This window comes from Ambystoma mexicanum, chromosome 6p, assembly GCF_040938575.1.
Source record: "Ambystoma mexicanum isolate Mex_15411 chromosome 6p, UKY_AmexF1_1, whole genome shotgun sequence".
NCBI lineage: Eukaryota > Metazoa > Chordata > Amphibia > Caudata > Ambystomatidae > Ambystoma > Ambystoma mexicanum.
Genome location: NC_090935.1, coordinates 1,262,764,378 through 1,262,785,171, shown reverse-complemented (window position 1 = coordinate 1,262,785,171; position 20,794 = coordinate 1,262,764,378). Strand labels below are relative to the sequence as shown.

General features: G+C 45.3%; 1 protein-coding gene across 1 annotated transcript in view; it reads right to left on the bottom strand.

The window, feature by feature from the left end:
- Window positions 1-20,794, bottom strand: part of GLDC (glycine decarboxylase) — a 472,733-nt gene that overhangs the window by 114,417 nt on the left and 337,522 nt on the right. The window contains exons 18-19 of the mRNA XM_069625925.1: window positions 20,482-20,631; window positions 4,867-4,979 (exon numbers count right to left, since the gene is read on the bottom strand). Of these exons, the coding sequence (XP_069482026.1) occupies window positions 4,867-4,979; window positions 20,482-20,631 (263 nt within the window). The remainder of the gene's footprint in view (window positions 1-4,866; window positions 4,980-20,481; window positions 20,632-20,794) is intronic.

Genomic DNA, 20,794 nt, shown 5'->3' with positions numbered 1-20,794 from the left:
TATAGCGTGAAACTAGCTCAAGAGCGGCAAAGAGCTACAGGATTGTGCTCGACATGTTATACAGTAACGCAGTAGTGGAGGGAGGGGGATTTTTATTTTTCCGGCTGGTGTTGCACTGCATGACGGTAATGGCATTTAGTGGCTCTATCGGGATTGAGCTCCAGATGGTCGGCACGTGCCAGGAGAAGGACTGCTTGCAAGCCTTCTCTTTGCAGGCTAGCTTTCACTCCCACCGGTTGATAGTTTTGCTATGGGAGGTGCGAGAGCCTCTAGAGGTGTGGAGTTTAGCCACCAAGTATGTTGGTGTTCCATTTGTTTTGTAGGCGATACATGACTTTTCAATATGATCCTGGCAGGTAGGGGGAGCCAGCGAAGCGTGCGAAGTGTGAGAGATACAGTTGAATTTGAAGGCACCAGTAATGAGGCGGACTGCAGCATAGTGTGCTGCTTTGATGGGGGCCAGATGTGTGGCTGGAAGCCCATTAAGGAGGGAATTTCCCCCCATCGATTTGAGATGAGGGTTTGGACCACCGTACGGATTTCGTTTTCATGGCTCCAGATCTGCACACTCTGCAAAATCAAACCCTTCATTTCCCTCAGTTTGTGCCTTTTTGTTTATGTGCTTTTGGAAGGAAAGTCTACCGTCAATGAAGCCATGGGATTTAGCTGTGGTTGACATCCTTCCAGGCACAGGTCATACATCCATTGTTGCACAAGTTGTTTGGCGAGTAGGGGGGGGGCTCTGGGGGCGGTGACCAATGAGGACAAATTCGGATTTTGTTTGCTTCAATTTAAGTTAACCATTTGAGATCCAGGTGTGGATAGTAGCCGGGCATTTGCAGAGGCAAGCAATGTCCCAGGGGGCCAATGACCTCAAGGTACAGTGGCGTGTCATCAGCATACTGATGGATGGCAATGTTGGAGACATTGCAAGGGTCCATGTATAGATTAAAGAGGATTGGCGAGAGAATGGAACCTTGGGGTACCCCACAAATGGCTGGGAGTCGGATGGATCTGAATGAGCCAAACTGTACGAACTGATGCGAATCAGATAGGTAGGATGCAAACCATTTTAGGACAGTTCCAGAGAAGCACACCCTGTCAGCGAGGAGGGATTGGGATATTTGGTGATCCTCTGTGCCAAAGGCAGCTAAGAGAACTAGGAGACAAGTCCCCAGCGGCGGTGATTTTGAGCGCATCATCCACCACTTGAATGGCTGTAGTCTCAGTGCTGCATTTGGAACAGAAGCCAGACTGGTAATTGCAGAGAAGCTCAAGCTGGTAAATGTTTCCGGTAGTTGGGTCACAACTACTTTCTCAATAAGCTTTCCGATGAACGCGAGACCTGTGATAGGTCTGTAGGTCCTTTGGTTCAAGCAATATTTCTTTTTATTTATTTATTTTTACAAGGGAATGCAATCAGACCTCTCTTCAACACATCTGGGAATAAATCTTCACTCAGGGAGGTGTTCACAATAACGAGGAGTGTGTTAAGTGCTGGGACAGTGAATTGTTTAATTAGGGAGGAAGCCATCTGTGTATGTAGTCCGTTTGAGTGAAGAAAGTGTCAGAGATCCTTAGGAGGGCAGTGCCTGGTGCAGAGTGCTAACAGGGCTCAGTCTGGTTTTGAGGCATCGGTGTGACCCTGGTCTTTATCCATTTTGTAGGGGTTTAATCCCACCTGACAAACTCAGGGATGTCATTTAGGGGTCGCAACTGCGACCTCCGAGGTCTCCATTGTGACCAAACAAACAAAAAAAATTAAAAAGAAAAGAAAAAAAGCACACAATATATATCTTTCTTGTAATGCAAGCTCCTGGGCTGTGGCCAGCACCATGTGGCTCTTTACTTCTGGAGTGGCTGGCTTTCTTGTTCAGGACCCTTAAAAAAAAAAAAATGAAAAATAAGGGGTGCCACAAGTCTAACACTTTCAGCACTGACCCTAAATAAAGAATAAGAATACCAAATAATGGGTCTTTCTGGAATTCTATACAATAATTGCTAGACTCATTAAAAGGTTTAGTTCAGGCACACTTCAACGCCTCAACTCAGCCTTTCATCCTTCTGAGGTCGATAAATGAGTACCAACACAGGTTGGGTGATATTAGGTGTATATTTTTTCTATATAAAGCACTTAAGTGTAAGTGCTATATAATAACACATTATCATTTGGTCATGGACATCTGCTTGCATTCACAGTAATTTGGTAAAATGGGCCTATACACACGGATCGCCATGTGTATCTTTCAGATCAATTCCTGTATGAAATGTACATCACATTATAGTGATATCGTAAGGAATATTTTTCGTAGTGTACAATGGTATGTGATGCCACTTCCTGTTTTGTTAACGGCTGAAAGGTTGTGATCCATCGCTTCCTGCAATACACTTCGGGGTGGGGTCAAATGACATCACTTCCTGTAATGTCACCAGGGGGTCAACGGTTGTGTGATGTCACTTCCGCTGCCCCTGGCATTTTGGTGAAATGACGTCCCTGGACAAACTGTGTTTAAGAGTTGGACTGTTCATTTATTGGTATTATTCTTCAAAGGCCCAGATATCACAACAGTGTCAGTTGCTGGCTTGTAATTGGTATGCTGTGAATTGCTCAGATTCAGTTTACACTGCACTGTCTAGGGTAGCGTGAAACAGCACCCAGTGATTTTATTGCAGAATATTCACCACACGTTTTAGTGCAGATTATTTTTCATCACCATGGGATTAGTCTACGATAACTAAAACACAGTACCAGAGATTAAGTTTGGTAAAGGGGAGCATTTTCTTTTTTGTGGCGAGGTACTCTGCATTTTCCTGCTGCTTTGAATTTAAACCATTAAAATTCCAGAATGAAACATTTGGGGATGATGGAACCGGGCAAAAAAAAAAAAAACAGGGTCTGTTCGGTTTACAGTACACCAGCTTCATACCACAAGGCTGCTTCAAGGCACTATATTACCCAGGATCATTGAGTATTTTGTAGGTGGGAATCCTAATTTCAGGCTGATCAAACAGATTGGTGTCCAGTGCTCTCCAGACTTGGATTATGCCCGAAATGTGTACATTTCCTCAGTGAGCACATTGTTCACTACAGCGGCCTCTACCATAAGGATTTTGCTTCCTTGCCTCAGACTTTGCGAAAAAATGGCTTACTACTTAAATTGCATGCAACAGGTTCCCCGTTTTCAGAAATGGGTGGAGGAAAAAAAATAAGGCAAGTGTGTATTCTATTAATTGGATTGTGTTTAGCTTTATTTTTAGTATCCCCGACTTTATATTACTTTGTTGGTTCACAAGAGTGGAGCACTACGCTTTTCTTTTCTCAGCTACTTGAGATGCAACAGACACCTACCTCACAAAGCCCCAAGTATTGGGTTCTCTGAAACTTGAGAACCACCTCTGGTTCTGGAAGCACCTCAAGACTTTGCTCTCTGCTTCTGCTTTCTTGACTACTCCTCTCCCCTGCTGATCTCCTGGCTGAATCTGAAACTGCACTGGTTACCTGGCTACCCTCTGACCTCTGGCCCAGGTCCACTCCCCGCCAGTTGCACACCTGCACCGCCTCCCTGGCAACCCTTGCACTCCGGGAATGTTCTGTAACCCTACAGCACAGACTAGCACTTGACACCCGATGGCTGCATTTACCCTTGCAATGGCCACCTGCTGGCCGCACTCTTATTTATTGTCTTTATTTATCCGATTGGTATCCTATATAATGCAACCCCCCCCCTTTCCTGCCGCACTTCTCCCCTCCCCTCTCCCCTGCACGATCTCAATGTCACCTGGCCTAGTAGGATCGTGGTCTTGTCTTCCCTCCGTTTCCCCTTCCAGGCCTTGTCACGCCTTGAAACACTTGTGTATAGGCGCCTTATAAATGCCATATCATACCAAAAGAGTGAAAGCCAGAAGCCGGAAATAAATAACTCCACAAATGGCAATAGGGTGGGAGGTCTGCCACCAGCAGTACGGGGTCAGACAAACATTACTTGAATACTTTCCAAGAGGACTAGCACTTGCATTCAGTCTTTTCATTGGCTCTAAATCTGAGGCTGGTGCGACTTTGACAGGAAGGTCTCCGAGGAAGTATAGAAATAACCTGCTACTTTTCGCAGTGACGCCAACACCGTTCCACTGCTCGAGTTACACATTTATCGAAAAGCCAAATGTAGATTCAACATTACAAACCCTCTGCGCCTTGCCAATGAGAGACCACAGCACACACCCAATAGTCGCATCTCCTCCCAAATCACATATCTCGCTGCACCTTTCCCATTGATGTGGATTTCCTATCACAGAAACATGCAGGACCCCTCCCCCTCCCCGCATCTTATGGCCAGGCACCGACGCCACTGTAAAAACAGTGTTTTACCAACTGAGCACCAATAGGACTTTGTTCGGAGGAAAAGTGATTGTCCATTTTGAAGATTTGCCCAGGAATTCAAACGCAGGTTTCCCCCGATTTACTTTGGTATACAGTAGCCACAAATTAGCAGCCCTCAATTCAAAATGTAATTGGCATGAATGTGGTAACAAAAAAACTAAAAAATAAATAAATAAAAAAAACAGCCATACAAAAAGGGATGCAAGCCACAAGAATGGTCCAATCAGAATTCTGGACCAATCTTTTTCCAAATGTAAACTTCGCCATCATCCTTACAATATACTTTTTTGGAGAAATTAGAAGTTCTCCAATGTCAAATGGATACCAGCCAGAGAGGAGAGCCCCAACCCACCACTAGAATGCAGTGACTTGGCGAAGGCAAGCAGCCATGTTACACTATAAACCTATAAAAGCACAAAGAACGAGTCTGGAAGCCGGAAAAATAAAAGCCTCTTTGAGAGTAAAACGCAGCACAGAGAAATACTGACACTCCAATCGGCCCCATTCCTGGGCCGCCGCCGCCGTGTGGAATGCAGAAGGTTTTGTGAAGGTTCAAGTGCGAGACGTCGGATCCGTAGTCCCCAGGGCGGCACAGCCCCACCTGTCAATGGAGAAAAGAAAAAAACATTAACTCTGAGTGCAGTTTGGCGTTCTAGTTGTTTGCTCCAAGTCTGTGCTTCACCCTGGCAATGCAGGCGAGCAGCACAGGGCATGGTATCTAACACAACCATAATGTGCCCGTATTGACACTGGTCTTCTTAAAGTGGCAGAGACTCGTGTGAGCGCTTTGACAGTTGTCCCCTTCTAAACAGGCAACTGCTGTCGGAGCAATCACACCCAGGCAGTACAGTTCATATGTAGATTTATATTAATACATTACTACATAATTGCAAGTGTATAGTGGAGTAGTACCCTCAGGAAACAATAACTCACGCCAGGCAAAGCACATGTTCAGATATGAAAGTCATTCATTTACCTGGAAGCCAGGAGTGCCAGCCAGGGCAACATCAATGACTGAAATGGCCATACTTGGAGCAAATTAAAGGGATGATGTTATCCAGTAAATACTGAGACAACACATCCTCGTAATAATGTAATGTTTCCCCCTTCGTGTGGCTCGAGTTCTAGAATATTCACTTGTGTTATTTACATTGGGAGCAAAACTGATTGGTTCACATAATCAACATTAGGTAGCAGGCATTCTGGGATCATTTTCTTTCAAACCGCCGTCTTGCCTCCTTTAAAAATAAAAATGCATGCACTTTAGAGGAATGTACGAAAGTCTCAAGAACAGGAAACTCATTGCATACAAGTGATGTCGGAAAAGACAGGAGGAAGTGGGACATTATGTAGTCCCACAGTCAGCTCATACAAGTGCAAGAAGTACATATGGAATCGTAACAAACAAAACAAAAAACTCACAATGAAGACAATATACATTACATCCAGAATAAAACACATTCTAGAAGGGGAAACAATATGTTCTCCAGAAGTGCCGAGTTGTGCTTGGACTATTTTGCAGTTTATTCCAGAATACCCTGAAGCCCCACAGATGTCAGAAAGTACCACATCTGTGGCATGAAGGCTACTACACATAGCAAACAGTGGACATTCACAGAGCAATGTAGCACTTCAAAGAGCGGTCTTGGACTTCCTGGCTCTGGGACCTCTCCATTGGCTCGGGGCTGACCAATAGTCTCTCTGAAAAAGTTGCATTTAGAAGTGTACCCAATTACATTTAGAGTGCGTGAGTGTGTCGAGCAGACAGGAGTGTGTAGGGCAATCTTGAACGCCTGAAATGAATAATAATGCATAGAACGGACCTGATCGCATAGAATTGCATGACTTACATAATGTATTTTGGAATGCAGGGAACATCTGAAAGAGCATATATCATACCACACCCCACGCTTACTCTCTTCTTTACACCACCACTCAAATAGAACACAGAGATACTATGACACCATTCGGTATAACTGTTCTCATATCAACATCTCCTGCTCACTCCCCATCACTCTAAGTAATCACTGCTGGTTTCACACCCCCAGCCAGGCGTTCTCCTCAGGCCTAACGCAGCCACACTCGGTCTGGATAAATCCTGCCAGAGCGAACACATACTCCTGATCTCTCAACCACCACACCTACCGCTAAGAAGCAGCTACCACACGAATTCCGCACCAGCTGCACACATACCGGGTGCGCACACGCACCTTAGGACTCTCTCTACTCTCTCTACTGACCCGAACTTCGGTTCCCAGGGGCGTTCAACCTACCAGCGCCTTCAGACCATACCAATGACCCGAACTTCGGTTCCCAAGGGCGTTCAACCTACCAGCGCCTTCAGACCATACCAATGGTATATAAAGGCACTATATAAATGCAAAATAACATAACATTTGTAGCAATGGGAGATCCTCGGCTCACTCTTCCCCGAGAATACCGAATGCAGCAGCTGAGCAAAGTCCTCGTTAATAAGTTACATGAACGCAGCACATCACAAGTAACACCAACCGAGCACACCTTACAGTCACTTCGGTCTGCAGAAAGTGCCCTAGCTAGAAGCAATTGCATGGCATAGCCAGGTGACTGCTTCACTCTTACGAAAGGGAAAAGTGGCAACAACTCACTATACAAGGACAAAGCCACGACAGCTTAGAACCTGCAAGTCTGCAACTAAAATCCGCTAGCAATACATACATAAAACACACCAACCAATTAGTGAAACCAAGCAGCATACCTGCAGGCAAATTAACCCCTTTACCATTGACTCAACTGTGTTGCATTGCACACTTAAACCCTCCACTTCTAAATATACACGTAAGACACGTACCAACCGTCATAGTACTACATTCTATGCGCATATATATTTTTGAAAAGCTGAAAAGGTGTCCTTTTATGCACCAAGCTCTCAGTGCTCACTGACTTCAGAGGTTAGAGTAGCACATGCAACTCCATGATAAAATTGCACCAGTAGCATAGGGATTTGTGCCCCCCCCCCGCCCCATGAGGACTGCAGGCAGGCAGGCAGGGACACAGACGCACACGATTTGCATCCCAACATGCCAAAAGTAGGCATGAATGCTGTGAGGACCCAGGAATGAGACGGACACAGGAGAGGTGTGTGGCTACAAACCTTTAATAAAGCAAATGGGGGTTGGAAAATGCTGCTCTATCCCTAATCTAGGAGGTATTTTCCCTACCTCAACCAAAACAAATAGGTCTTGCCTTTATTTTTCATTTAGAATGCGCTTAATACCAGCGAGTGGTTTTGAAGCGTGGAATGTGGATTCGATCCTGTGTTGCACCACCTTATCTAGCTTCCAAGACAAACGTGTTGCCCCTGCGCTATCCTTCAAGATGTCCAAGCAAAAAGTATGTTCTGTGTCTCCGTAATCCTATTCTGGCCCTCAGACTCCAACACTAACTTTAAGATGTAAAGGGTACTCTTGATTTCTCAAAGTACTCAAATCCAACACAAAATTCTAATCCAAAGAAAAATATTCACAGTTCCAGGGAATGGCTCCCTTCCCCAGATTCTTTGTACCAATACAATACATTCAAAAATAAATAATAATCAAGTTCCTCAGAATCCAAGTGGATCACTCTCTCCCCTTGGTGTATTCAGTTATCAGGGAAACAGCTCCTTGCCCAGGTTCTCTTCACCTTTAATATTCTGCCCCTTTTAAAGTGTGGGTTCCAAACTCACAACTAATCTAGCATCTTCCTTGCCAGACCTTTCTCACACAGTTATAGTTCATAATCTTAAGGACATGGGTCTTCCTTGAGATTCTCTTTCCACCTTTATAACAGTTAATACCACAGTCTCTTCACATTATAGTTTGCGCGTACACACACACACACACACACACACACACAACTCTCCTCCCCGTTCTTTATTAAAACCAAACACTTCCAACATTATCCCTTGCTGGTTCATGAAACCTTGTTTCATTCCTTAAAAAGGGTACTTTGCTCCTTGTCCAAGCACCTGCAACTTTAGTTTGCTTTCTCCATTAAGGTTGAGGTTCAATAACCAGTTAGTAGCCCACTCCATGTTTACCCTCACTGCCTCCCTTTTGGTCTCTTGCTGCATTTTTGTGAAGCAACACTATTAAACAATCCAGTAATCCACTCGTATTCTTTGGGCTTACAGTTTGTATCAGGCCTCTTCTCGATTCGGTTCCTTTCTGTGCGTTACTCCTACAGAGCAGCATATGCTTTTAGGCAAGCCAGTAACCCACTCACTTTCCCTGGGCTTACCGGTTGCTTTCAGCTTTTTTCCATTTCCGTCTGCTTCAATTTGTTGGCTCCGCCTGCGCCCCGCTAAGCACTGCACTATCTGATTTCCCCTTTATGGTGCGTGGTTCCCATTGCTCTTTCCTCGAGCGGTGAACCAAATCGCACCTGGACTTTTCCTTTCCGGGTTTGCCTTCACAGCATGTTTCCCCTCAGTGCGGTGCTCAGTGCTGGAATGGGTTGCGATGCAGTCCGGTGTCTGCAGCGCTCTCCTCTCCGTCAGCTGTGTCCGGCAGGCATTTAAACTTCCCGACCTGATTATACATTTTCCAACAACTAGACCACTGTGTTGGTCGCCTGGTCTTCGTGATCTTCATAGCTCTGTTCTTTCTCGTCTCAGTGGCGAGGGGACCATTTCTTGAATGACATTGAGGAAGTGGATATTTAACTTCATTGTCCGTGATCATCTCTGCTCCCTGCCTCTTCCTCGTCCCAGTTGTCAATGTACTATTCTTAGTGGGATGTTGGGTAGTATTCACAGTAGCTCTACCAAGAGGCTGGGGGAAGAGTGTCTATATGCAATTAAGCATGTGGAATAGAGAAAACATCCCTGAAAGGAGGCGTTTTGGGGGTTGGGTGGCATGTGGTTTCCTCTAATGATACCCCATCATCTCCCTGAGGTTCACCTCCCCCAGGTGGTCCTCCCTCATACAACCGCCCCCAGGATCAGGTAGCGGCTGCTGTCCCCTGGCCACATATGGGAAGGCTACCTCAGGGAAAGAAGTGAGGATGCCCATGTCTGCAGCATAATGAAATTAGCACAGCTAGCAGTAGCAAGTACAACATTCATACAGTACTATGCCAGTACACAAGTATGGGGTCCACGTGAGCAGGTCCGTACCACATGTACATGCGAGTCCACATCAACACATAATGGTTTTTACTTGCCACAGTAACTGGGAAACTGCCAGGCTATGGTCTCAACCATATCAAATGCAATATGCTAATATGCAAGCAAAGCCTCCAGTCCCAATGTGAAGTAAAATACTTGTGTTTCACGACCCTTCCGGTCTCATTGTGCTATCTATGTGGAAGAGTCTGGGTGAGAGGTCTTCAGGGAGTCCAAGTGAGACACCAAAGGTTGAGAGGTGGTAGCCTCCTAACACTTGTTCTCCATCCTAACCTGTAGGATATGTAGAAGCTCTACCTACCCAGCCCCCTTTTCCGACAAACACTTTCTTACACCATGAAAGAATGGACTAACACCAGAGCCGTTTAGCGGACATGTCCCAACACAAGGGTCAGGCAATTGACAATTACACACACCCGACGGCCCTTCCTCTACCCCACAGGAATAAAAGGCTGAGCACGAGAGTACACTACGAGCAAGGAGGAAGCTATTCTGGACCAGCAATGCCAACTGAAGAGAAAGGCGGCTAGGCCTGAAAGGACAACGAGGAGGGAATTGCCCTTGCCCTTTTCAACTCAGACCTGCAAAGCCTCCGAAAGAGAAATCATAAAACCATGGAGACCAGTTAGCGTGTGGTGTATCAGATGTCAACGTTGCCCGGAGCCCTCCCGCACCGATAACCAAGGTAGGGAAAGGTGCTTGCTACTGTGGTACCCGTCAGGTCTGGGTTCATGAATACATGATAGTTTAGACAAATTAAGGTTCTTTGGGTTTGGTTGTCATCCATTTTGGAATGGGTTCTTAACTAGGTTTCTCAGAATAAGGGATCCCCAATCCATCATGGCATAGAGACTCGAGGCTGTTGATTGGTTCAGAAGATCAGGACTCTAACTGGTTAAATTTGAGACATTGGTAGGAAACTGCCTATTCCAACTGCCTTTCATCTTTCTTCCTCAGTGAGGAAGGTTCTGTGTTTGTTCTGCTGGCAAAAAAGGAGGCCAGTTATTTCCCCCCATGAAGTTTTTGGCAGGTAAAAGGTCAACTCCTGGAAGTTCTGCGAGGGACAAGACAAGTGGTAACATTGGTGGAAGCGTGGCGCTCTGTAAACGTTTATGGAAACTTTCATCTGAGAGAGAATGGGTAAAGAAGCTTAACTTCAAGGAGCCAATAGAAAATATTTGTTAATTAGTTTATTTAGTTAGTATTAGGGAAGCTGCGTGTCAAGATTCAAGTACTGTACTTTCTGCCATTTGAATTCCTTGGAGACATAGCATTTAAAAATTCCTCCTGTGGAGTTCTGTGCTGAAATCAGGATTGCGTTTCCCTCTGCAGTGTTTCTTTTTGGTGCGCATGTTCAAATGTTAAGTATTACTTTTTTCGAGTCGCGGCTGCTGTAATATAGTGAGCACAGTCACAGCAGCGTAAGACTGTGCGAGAGGTAACTGTTTAATTTGTAAGACGGTTTTAGCGGAGGCGCGCTTAACATGAGAAAAGATGCAACCCTTTCGGTGTAATTTAAAAGATTATCGTTGGGGATCCGTGCTGGGTGGTAAGTAATCAGCGAACTGTTAGTCACTTCGCGCATATCCCAATCAGAGCAGCAATCATTCAGACATTTTCAGACTGAGGCTGCACTATAAACTGCATCCATTCCCCACTCCTGCGTATTCTATCAGTGAGCATAGTTGGACACCATTTACCTGTGCCACTCATGTTCTCTGCTAGAGAAATCCTGTGTTTTAAATGAACGTGCATGAACGCTAGAGTTAACCTGAATCACACAGGCACTTCGCAGTTTAAAAAAAAAACCTCAATTTAAATAGGTCAATGTTCTTGAAGATACACTGTCCATAAAAGGATTTCATTACAGAAACCTAGGAGTCAAGGACCAGATCTCCTTAGTTTTCCCTCATAAGGACAGTCTGCGAACTGCATTTCAAACAAAGCAAAATATTGAATTTTAGTCGAGTTTAAGTTCAAGGTCTTCTGGATAGGAATGATTTTGGGTCAAGAAAAAGATTCTACAAAGAGCCTTTTAGATCGCAAGAGTTTCCAGAGATTATTGCAATTGCCAAGACAATTTCTGGACAAACTGCAGTCATGCCTCAGCTCTTAGAAGAGGCAAACAGGTATATACACCAGTGCTTGGGCAGGGTAGAGGGTCAATTCTTAAGGATTCATTTAACCCCTTGCTATTCTTTTTCATCCTCTGCAGATTCCCGAGCTTCCAGTTTGAAGACTGAAATTTGTTTTTTATATTCTCCACTTCCCCTTTCCCCCAAAGTGTTGGGATGTCTGTTAATTCTATCAGTTGACCGGACACTAGAGGGACTGTGGGGGTTCAGCAGCTTCCGCGGTTCAAGATTCACAGGACCTGATAGTACCGTCCTAGACTCCAAAGGCAAGAAACGCCAACGGGTTCAGCACAGCCTGTGAGTTGGAGAGAGTTGATAGAAAACCAGACTGTGTTGAGGCCAAGGTTGCGAATGGAAACACTGTATGAACTTTTGAACAAAGAACCTGTGTGAAAGCTTGAAAGTCCACTGAAGGACCAGCTGCAGAGTGGTCATGCGCCACATGGGCACTCATTCGAAGAACTCTGGCTGGTCCGCTTTGTTGAAACTACAGGTACCAGGAGGCCCTAGGAGAGGCCGGCGTGAGGAGTTAGAGGGGTCAAACAAGGGTCGAGTCAAACCCCTTGTAAAATCGCAAGTCTGACACGTTGACAAGAAGGCGAGCAAATGGAAGTGAATCCTGCATTGTAAAAAAGCAAAGTGAACTGTGCATTTGGCAAATGTGAACCCGGCTGAGGGGTGCCTGCGAATTGGGGTGAACAATAATACACCCGTTAACATTGTGTCGACAAGAGTGAACCTGACGGAGGGTTGTCCACAGTGAATGGTTGTTTAAAAAAAAAAAAAGACATTGAACGTTACATTGTTAATGAAAGGGCATAGTCAACCCGACAAAGGGAGTCCCACGTTGTATGAGGGATCGAAGCCTGGCAGAGGGGGATCCTAAGGCGAAGAGTAATAACCCCATGAAGATTTATTGAAAAAAAAACATATATTTTTGTGGATTGTAACACATCAGGTCCTCTGAGGCAAGAGACTGAAAGATTTGGCCACAGAAGGCCCTGATATTTGTAAAACAAATGCAACCTTGCGGGCGAGGCCCAGGAGTGTACTGTGCTCAGGAGTCCCGCCTTGTGCCGTGCTAAAAACAGGGAAGGGAGACCCCAGCCATACCATCCTGACTTATTTTGAGAACACCTTTCTTTTCTGATGAACATTATCGCACACTATTTTGTAACTTAGCGGTAAGCATTGGCAATAGTTTGTTTTTTATTATAGGCCTTTATTTGACAAGACGCCACTAGGACTGCCTATTTGATGGTCGTAACTTGCTCCCATGTTAGATTAGTCATTTCTTTCACCCATTTATACAGTTTAATAAACACCCTTGAACTGTGATCACTTGTGTCTGTCTTTACTGTTGCCACCATTTGTTCCTCAAAGCAGACAGATACAACTCATGAATTAACAGGCCCACTGTGGCTTGGCTGAATGCACACAACCAATGAATCATTATGCCAGCAGCCCACATGCCAATTGCCAGCACGGCGAAACAACCACAATCCCTTTTGGTTTTGCATTACAATTGGAAACCCTGAGGCAAGGTGTGTGGGTTCTCAGATGGCAAGCTCGAAACTCCTAAGCAAAAAGCTTAAGCAAAAGCTCCTGTAGAATAACAGCTGAGCTGGTGGAGTCAAGCAATGAGCACCTTCAATGATGGACAGACTGCATCAGTCTCAATCAGCACCGGCGGCATTTGTGACATGCAGCCCTGTACCTCTTTCACAAGGCTGAGCAGGTTCCCTACAATAGTATCACTCTGGCTGAATTCTGCTCTGCATCAGCCCCCAACTGGCTCACCATGAATGGGTCCCAGGAAGAGCCAGGCAGTGGAAGGTCTGCACATATCAGCATTACAGGCAGGATTGGAACCATGTGATTTTTGCATGATGGGTACAATCTTTATATTTGGTTTCTAGTCATCACACACATTCTGGACACATTCAGAGCTCATTGGCAAGATAGCAATGAAAGAAACCCTGTACTTTCGAATTCCTTTGGATGGTTTGATACGGCTTGCTCTGAATGTAGAGGTTATGAAACCCCAAATAAAGAACACTAGCAGAAAAGGAGACATTGGTTACACCAGCATTTTGAAGGAATATGTAACATCATCCGACATTCACCAAGCACTCTCTCTAGCCTAGGTCTAAATCATCTTGGGTGGCAAAAACCTAGATTACCATTCCATATATCATGTATTGACATTCCATGCACAAGCCACAGAGCAAGATGAACAAATCCAGAGTCTTTGCCCCCCAGAAGCAGTGTTACCTACCCCCTATGTTTACTCCTCATTCATAACTACCTTTCAAAGGCAGCTGTACCCGCTGTATTCGCCAGTATGCTACTGCAGGCTTCATGTACTGTCCACGCTGTTACTACCTGCCATATAGGCTATAAGACCAACATTGCTTTGACTTTCAAATATTGCTTCCTTCACTTGACACCTGGGAGATCCGTTATTGCAATATTTTTCATCAACTGCAGTTCCCCTTTACTGCTTCATCTATCTTCCCTGCAAAAGCGTCTTTACAGGGCACCCTGTGTCACTGTGACTGGAGGCAAGTTCTACCTTCAGCTCCATAGTACCTTAGGTTTGAAGAAGCAAATGCAGCTGGATTGTTTCCTGTGCAGCAGCAACAGACCGGGTCTCGGGATTCCTCAATCTGGTGATGAAAGGAAGGACTCTGTATGGGATGCTGCAAGAGCCGTTGGGAGAAATGACTCAGCACAATTTCTTCGGTCTCCCATGTCAGTCTGCAGTTTTGTCACCTTTTTATCAGCTCCAGCAAAGGACAGTTATTGCCCGCTCGATCTTCCTCGGTTCTTCAGTCCTGCACTCTGGTGAGGGGCCTTGGATGAGTGGGATTGTGCCTATGGAGGTCCAACTGGAGCTCAAAGTTTGTGCGGATTCCGCCATGCAAAGAGCTTTGTTAGGGAGAATTCTCATAAATGGGCTAATTCCTTTCACCTTAGAGACACCTAGCAACTTTGCTGGATTTTGAGGACTTGATTTGTTTTACCTGGCGAGAGAGTGTGAGCCTTCTCCCCACTCTCGCATGTATTTTGATGTATGTTTTACTCTTGTGTTCTTTGATTATGGAGTTTTAGATGACTCCATAGGCATAATCTTTTCATAGGTGTCACAGCACCTTCAATGCAGTCACACACTTCTCAAAGGTTTTAATACCTTCCCTGGGATAAACTACTGTTTCCCAGAGAATGTAAAGTGAAATGGCCTACTAGTCTTTCCAAATTCCTAGATCCAAAACACTATCTTACAATAGAGTGCTGGAGGGGTTACATAGTATCCCATGTCTAAAAAAATAAAAATAATAATGAAAAAAACTCATGTAGCAGTCAAATGCTACCCTTTCCTATCTAAATGGCTGGTGGTAGTTTGTTGTAAAACCACTGCCATGATTTATCCTGACCGCGAACACCGGTAGCTAAAAATCACTGAGCCATGTTTTTCAAGATGCCGCTTTAAGCCCCATTGTTTAAACAGTTCCCGGTCTTTTCTCGCCATTTCTTTTTGGAAAGGTCCTTCTAGTGTTTATCTTTGCGCCCCAAACCAGGTGTGGTCCCTTTGTTTCTATGCCTTTAGCGGTCCTTAGGACTGAAGACCGCCTCTGGCATCCAAGTGTCTGGGGTGGCCAGGACGTGAGGGAGGTGCCCGAAACTCGCTTTGCTTAGTCTCCAAGGAGACCCAAATAAACTCTGGCGTGATTGGATGGCTGACTGTCCGCCCGGCAGGGTGAGTGACAGCTATGCTGGAATGAAAAGGAGAAAACTGCTTAAAAGGTGAGTCTCTTGGCTTGGAAGGCAGAGTCGACCACTGGAACGAAAGAACCAAAGACGAGCTGGAAGAGGACGGCTGCTGCAACTCCTGGACCGTTGGTTTGCCCGGTGAAGCCCTGCTGCAGGTCCGAATTGCCAATTTCACCTCAACAGAGAAGCCCCTTCAAGGACGACTTATTCCTTTGAGTTGGTGGGACCAATCAACTCGTAAGCCACCTGGATACCATTCTCAGAGCTGGTTAGGTGTATCCAGAGTCCACAACTGAGACCCAGGAACAGCGAGATCTGCAGGAACTGCCAGGAACCAACGCCTTCAGCTGCATCTTTTTCTTCATATTAAAAAGGTACTGTGCCAACCCGATTGAGAGAAGTTACCTCTCGCGGTGAAAGTTCGTAGAACTTTCCCAACTTGCAGGCCTAATCAGCATGTGACCAACATAGGATTCTTTTTCGTACAAACTACTTCTGAGAACTCTGGCAAAGACTTTACCGTTTACTACCAGAACTGCCCTTTCCTATCCAAGACACTAGTCCATTGACTTTGGCCTAGGCCTATTGAATCGAATTGACTCTTCTAGTGAACTGAAACTATTTGAACTGCCTAAGAAAGTGTTTGTGATCCATTTTATTAACTTGTGCCTTTTTACTCCTATTTAAAGTGACTGAAATGCCATTTTGCTCCTACTTCAGGGGAGCCTAATTTACTCAGAAACTTATTGGTTTGGTACTGAAGTTCGTGTATAATATTAAGTTGGCTCCTTCTAGTGAATGTTTTCCAAATGACTAATACATTCATAAGTGTTTTACCATGAAACCTTGAGTGTGTCTACTTGAACCACTGTGATTTAGGACCTCTGTGTAACATTTACTGCTCACATTCCCTCTTGAGATATGCCTGGCTGCTCAGCTCGCTACCAAAATCTGTAGTACAGACTTATACCAAAGATTGGTTTTGCTTAAACCTGTAGTCCTAAGTGTGTGTGGTGGTCCCAGAGGGTACCGCATGCAATTCTGCCTAACAACGTTGCACTGAAAATGGGTCATAGGTCCCCTGGTTTGCTGCACCGGAATGTCACAGCCCCTCAGTGGACGCTCAATCTGCAGTTTGTATCAGGGCTGGTTAGTCCCACCAGCAAAAGGGAATGAATCATCCTCTTCAGAGAGTCTCCGTCGATAAGAAAAAAGGGTCAGGACAGCAATGGTAAAATCAGTTACTGGAAGGGTCAGCAGGCGTCTCTGCTCGTCTTCAGCTTCGGATCTTCTGTTCCAGTGGTCCACTTGCCTTTGGCCCCAGGAACCTCACTGTTTATTCAGTTTTCCAGTTCACTCCTCTGTAAACTCAGCAGTTTTCAGAAAGGGGCGGGTGGATGTCCAATCATTACAGCCAGCCCCCCAGTGGCAACTAAATTTTTAACTATAATATTTCTTTTATAACGCGTTTCTTAGGGAGAATTATCAGTTTAGTGCTAAATTCCTCCCACCTTAGAGACCCCAGCTCTTTTGCTGAACTTTGGGACTTGGTACTTTTAATTGTGTGTATTCTGTGTTTTTCATTTTGGAGTCCGGCAAACTCCATAGGCATCATCTTTACATTGTGGCACACAGCACCTTCAGTGCAGTGGCACACGGAAGTCTTAGATTTCTCAAAGGTTTAAATACCTTCTCTTGTTGAAACTGTTTCCAAGAGCAGAGCAGTGAAATTGACTTTACTTACAGTTTGTAACTTTCTAGACCGAGCACACACTATCTTAACATGGGGTGCTGGAGTGGTTACTTGGTATCGCCCTTTGTCTAGTTTCTCATGTAACATTTTTGTGTTACCCTTTCTACAATGAATGGCTGGTGGCAGTGGTTTACTTTTTACTACCATTGTGTATTATTACCACGGGCTGTGTTCGCATCCGCAGTAAGGCACCCATGGGTGCCCGGTCTTTTTTCACCATTTCTTGTTGGAAAGGTCCTTCCTGGGATTCACTCTGCACGCCAAACCAGGTTTGGTCCCTTTGATCATTTTGCCTTTGGCGGGATTCACGAGTGAAGTCCGCCTCTGGCCCCAGTAGGTCTGGCAGGGGCAGGAAGCGAGGGAGGTGTTCGAAAAACTCCGTGCTCAATCCCCTTGGCGACAGGAATGCACCCAAAAGTGATTGGTCAGCTGGCTGTCCTTGGAGGAAAGCCACCCTGCTGTGTGATTGACAGCTAGGCTGGAATGAATGGGAGAAACCTGCATAAAAGGCAAGGCTTTTTGGCTTGGAAGGCAGAGTCAACCACTAGATGAAGGAATCCGAAGAAGAACTTGGAAGAGACGCCTGCTGCAACTCCTGGACTGTGGTTTGCCCGGTGAAGCCCTGCTGCTGTGCTGAAGCTCCAAATTCGTTTCGACTAGAAAAGCCCTACAAGGACGACTTCTCTTGGGTTGGTGCGACCAATCAACCCCGAAGTGAACTTGTTTGGACATCCTCTTGGAGCTGGCTGTACTTCCACTGCTGCTGGAACTGAAGTGCCAGGGAGCGAACACCAAACCGATTGGATCGCTTTTAGGTCAGACCTGAGCGTCAGGAAGATCCTCTGGACTTCCCTGAAGTAGGACTGACCAAGCCTGAGCCACAACAGAGTGCCGGACCCCAGATGCAAGGAAAGTCTTAAGTGGTATCCGAGAACCACAGTGTTGCGATTTGCTGTAGGAGCAGGAGCCGCGAAGTGCCGCTGAATTGAAGTTTGCGCACTGCTGCCGCTGACCTTCCCATTGCAGTGCAGGTGTCCCCAGAAGTCTTCCCTCTTGTCCCTATGAATGAGGCCCAGGAACAGGATCTGCAGAGCTGTACAGGAACAGAAGTCAGCTGGAACCATTACTTCTAACCAAAGGTACTATTAACCTAGGAGGACTTGCCTCTTGTTGTGTAGCCATACTTGCTCTCAGTTGAGACTTGTCTTGTTTGCCATTGTAGAGTTGCTTACAGCTTTGCCCCTCAAGCCTCCCAAGCTTGTGGCCATTCAAGTGAAACTTATTTCTACAAACTTTTCTAAAACATTGTGCAAGTCTTTTTACTTATCTGCAAAGATCTTCAGCTCCCCTAGGCTTTGCTCAACTAACATTTGCTGTCCTGTCTCCCTGAGAGACTCTGACCTCTGACCCTGTGCCTTTACCTGTCCCACACGAAAGGGCTACATTTACTCGACATTGGAAGGTTTAAAAAAGTACTTACCTGTTCATGAATTGTTAACCTTTCTTTTATTCCCCAATTTAGCCTTTGCACCAAACTCAGTATTGCTCTGAATCGGTGATACATCAATGTACACAGTGTCCTAACTATTTAAGTCACCTGAGGGTGTAGGAAGTGTCTGTGTGCCGGTATTATCTGATTTAGAGAAATAGAGTGCGTTTTGAAGTAGATTATAATTGTTACACGTTTTGATGCCTTCTGAAGAAGGCTTATACAACTGTTAAATGAATAATTGTTTAATCAAGAAATCTTGAGTGTAAGTGTTTATTTGAATAACTGCCCTGTGAAACGCTGTTACAACCCTACTGCTCCCATTGACCCCTCTTGAGATAAGCCTGGCTGCTCGGCTACACTACCAAACTGTGTTGGGCTCCTATTGCCAGGAGGTCAAGATTGCTGTAGTCCTCCAAAGGATATACAATCTTGCCTAACAACGCTTAATACCGAGGACCAGTTTCTAAGCGCGAGCCTGGGATTCGAACCAGATTTGCTATGCGTAGTCTTGCTTCCAAGAAAAACGTGTTGCCCCTGAGCTATCCTCCCGGCCCATTCAGGCACTCTGGCAGACAAAGGGGAGAGCTCCTACCCCACTTCCTGCCTTCACAAAAAAATGAATGGAGCCTAAACGGGGACAGCCAAGGGTTCTGCCAAAGGCAAAACACATTCAGACCTCTCCCTCCCAGAATAGTAGAAAGGGGGGTTAAAAAAGGACAACCATGCAAGAAATGGTGAAAAAAGAAAGGAGCCACACTGTTAGAACATGGTTAACCCTTTGGTGAATAACCTAGGCTGTGAACAGTCTGTGGTAAAAAAAAAAGAATAGCACCATAGGTTGGTAGAACACGTCCACTGCCACCAACCATTAGGGTTGTCATGGACTAGAAAGTCACAGGAGCAGCGAGAGGGGGTGGGGGGCACTAGGTATCCCCTTAGCACTCCACATAAGAGGATGTGTGCTAATCTCTCATAAGTAAAGGTTTTGGGAAGGATAAGAACAGTAGTTCTAAGGAACTATGAAAGACATTGAAAGAAAAAGTTCCAGCAGTCCAGCAGTATGTGTTGGGGGACTCACTAGGAGAGGGGATTAAGAATACAAATGATAAATCTCCCTAACAAGAACCTGGGAAGGCTAATAAGGAGATGAGGGTCCAGATTTAGACATTTCCTTCATGGCATTTGGGGCAATGCAGTTTTTTCATTGTGATAATTTGACACCTTTATTTTTCTTCAGACACAGGGCACAGGTAGTTACAGTACCAAGTGCCACATGTAATGCAGTCTATATTACATAACATGCTGGTTTGGCACAACTAGGCAGGTCTTCCAGCTGCTCCGAAATGCAAGCACAAACCTCCACATGCTAGCACCAAGCATGACCGATTAAGAAATACTTCCGGAATAAGACATTATGTGTCTGTCCCATGGTAGACACGTAGATCGCTCCATTATAGCAAAATCCATTCTCTGCAAATCCTGACGTTCAAGGTGGGATTCCTAGGAAATCAATAGGGACCAGCTAAGGACAGGGTGGAGGGCAAATGAGGGTGGGCGGGGAGAGGTTCACAGTCATGTGGCTAGCAAAACACTATTGTGCTGGCACCCTGAGTTTTACTACACTTCATACACAATTGCCAATAGCAAGCCACTCTGGCTTCAACCTTCTGCCCTAAATCTGTGAGAACCATCTTTTCCTCTCGTCTGCATCAATAGAATCAGAAAGAATTTCCTACAGGTCACCACATGTACAAAATCAAATTCCTTTTCAAAAACACTTCTACAGAATCAGGCCATCCCCACCTGAGCATTCATGTTGGCTCCATCCAAGTACACCTGTCCGCCGTGCGTGTGGATAAGGTCACACACATCGCTGATGTCCTCCTCAAACACGCCGTTGGTAGAAGGATACGTTATCATTATGGCAGCCAGGTTTTCTTTGTGTTTGTCTACCTAAAAGACAGAATGGACAGATTACGTAAAAGCAAAGTTTTCCCCTTTTTGAAAGCTGAAAGCCCAGTTTACCTATTTACATAGTTGAAGGGCCTTGGCTGCATATTCACTGCACCCATCACACAGCAATTTCCTTTAGGTCATTTTAGAGCGCTATTACTGT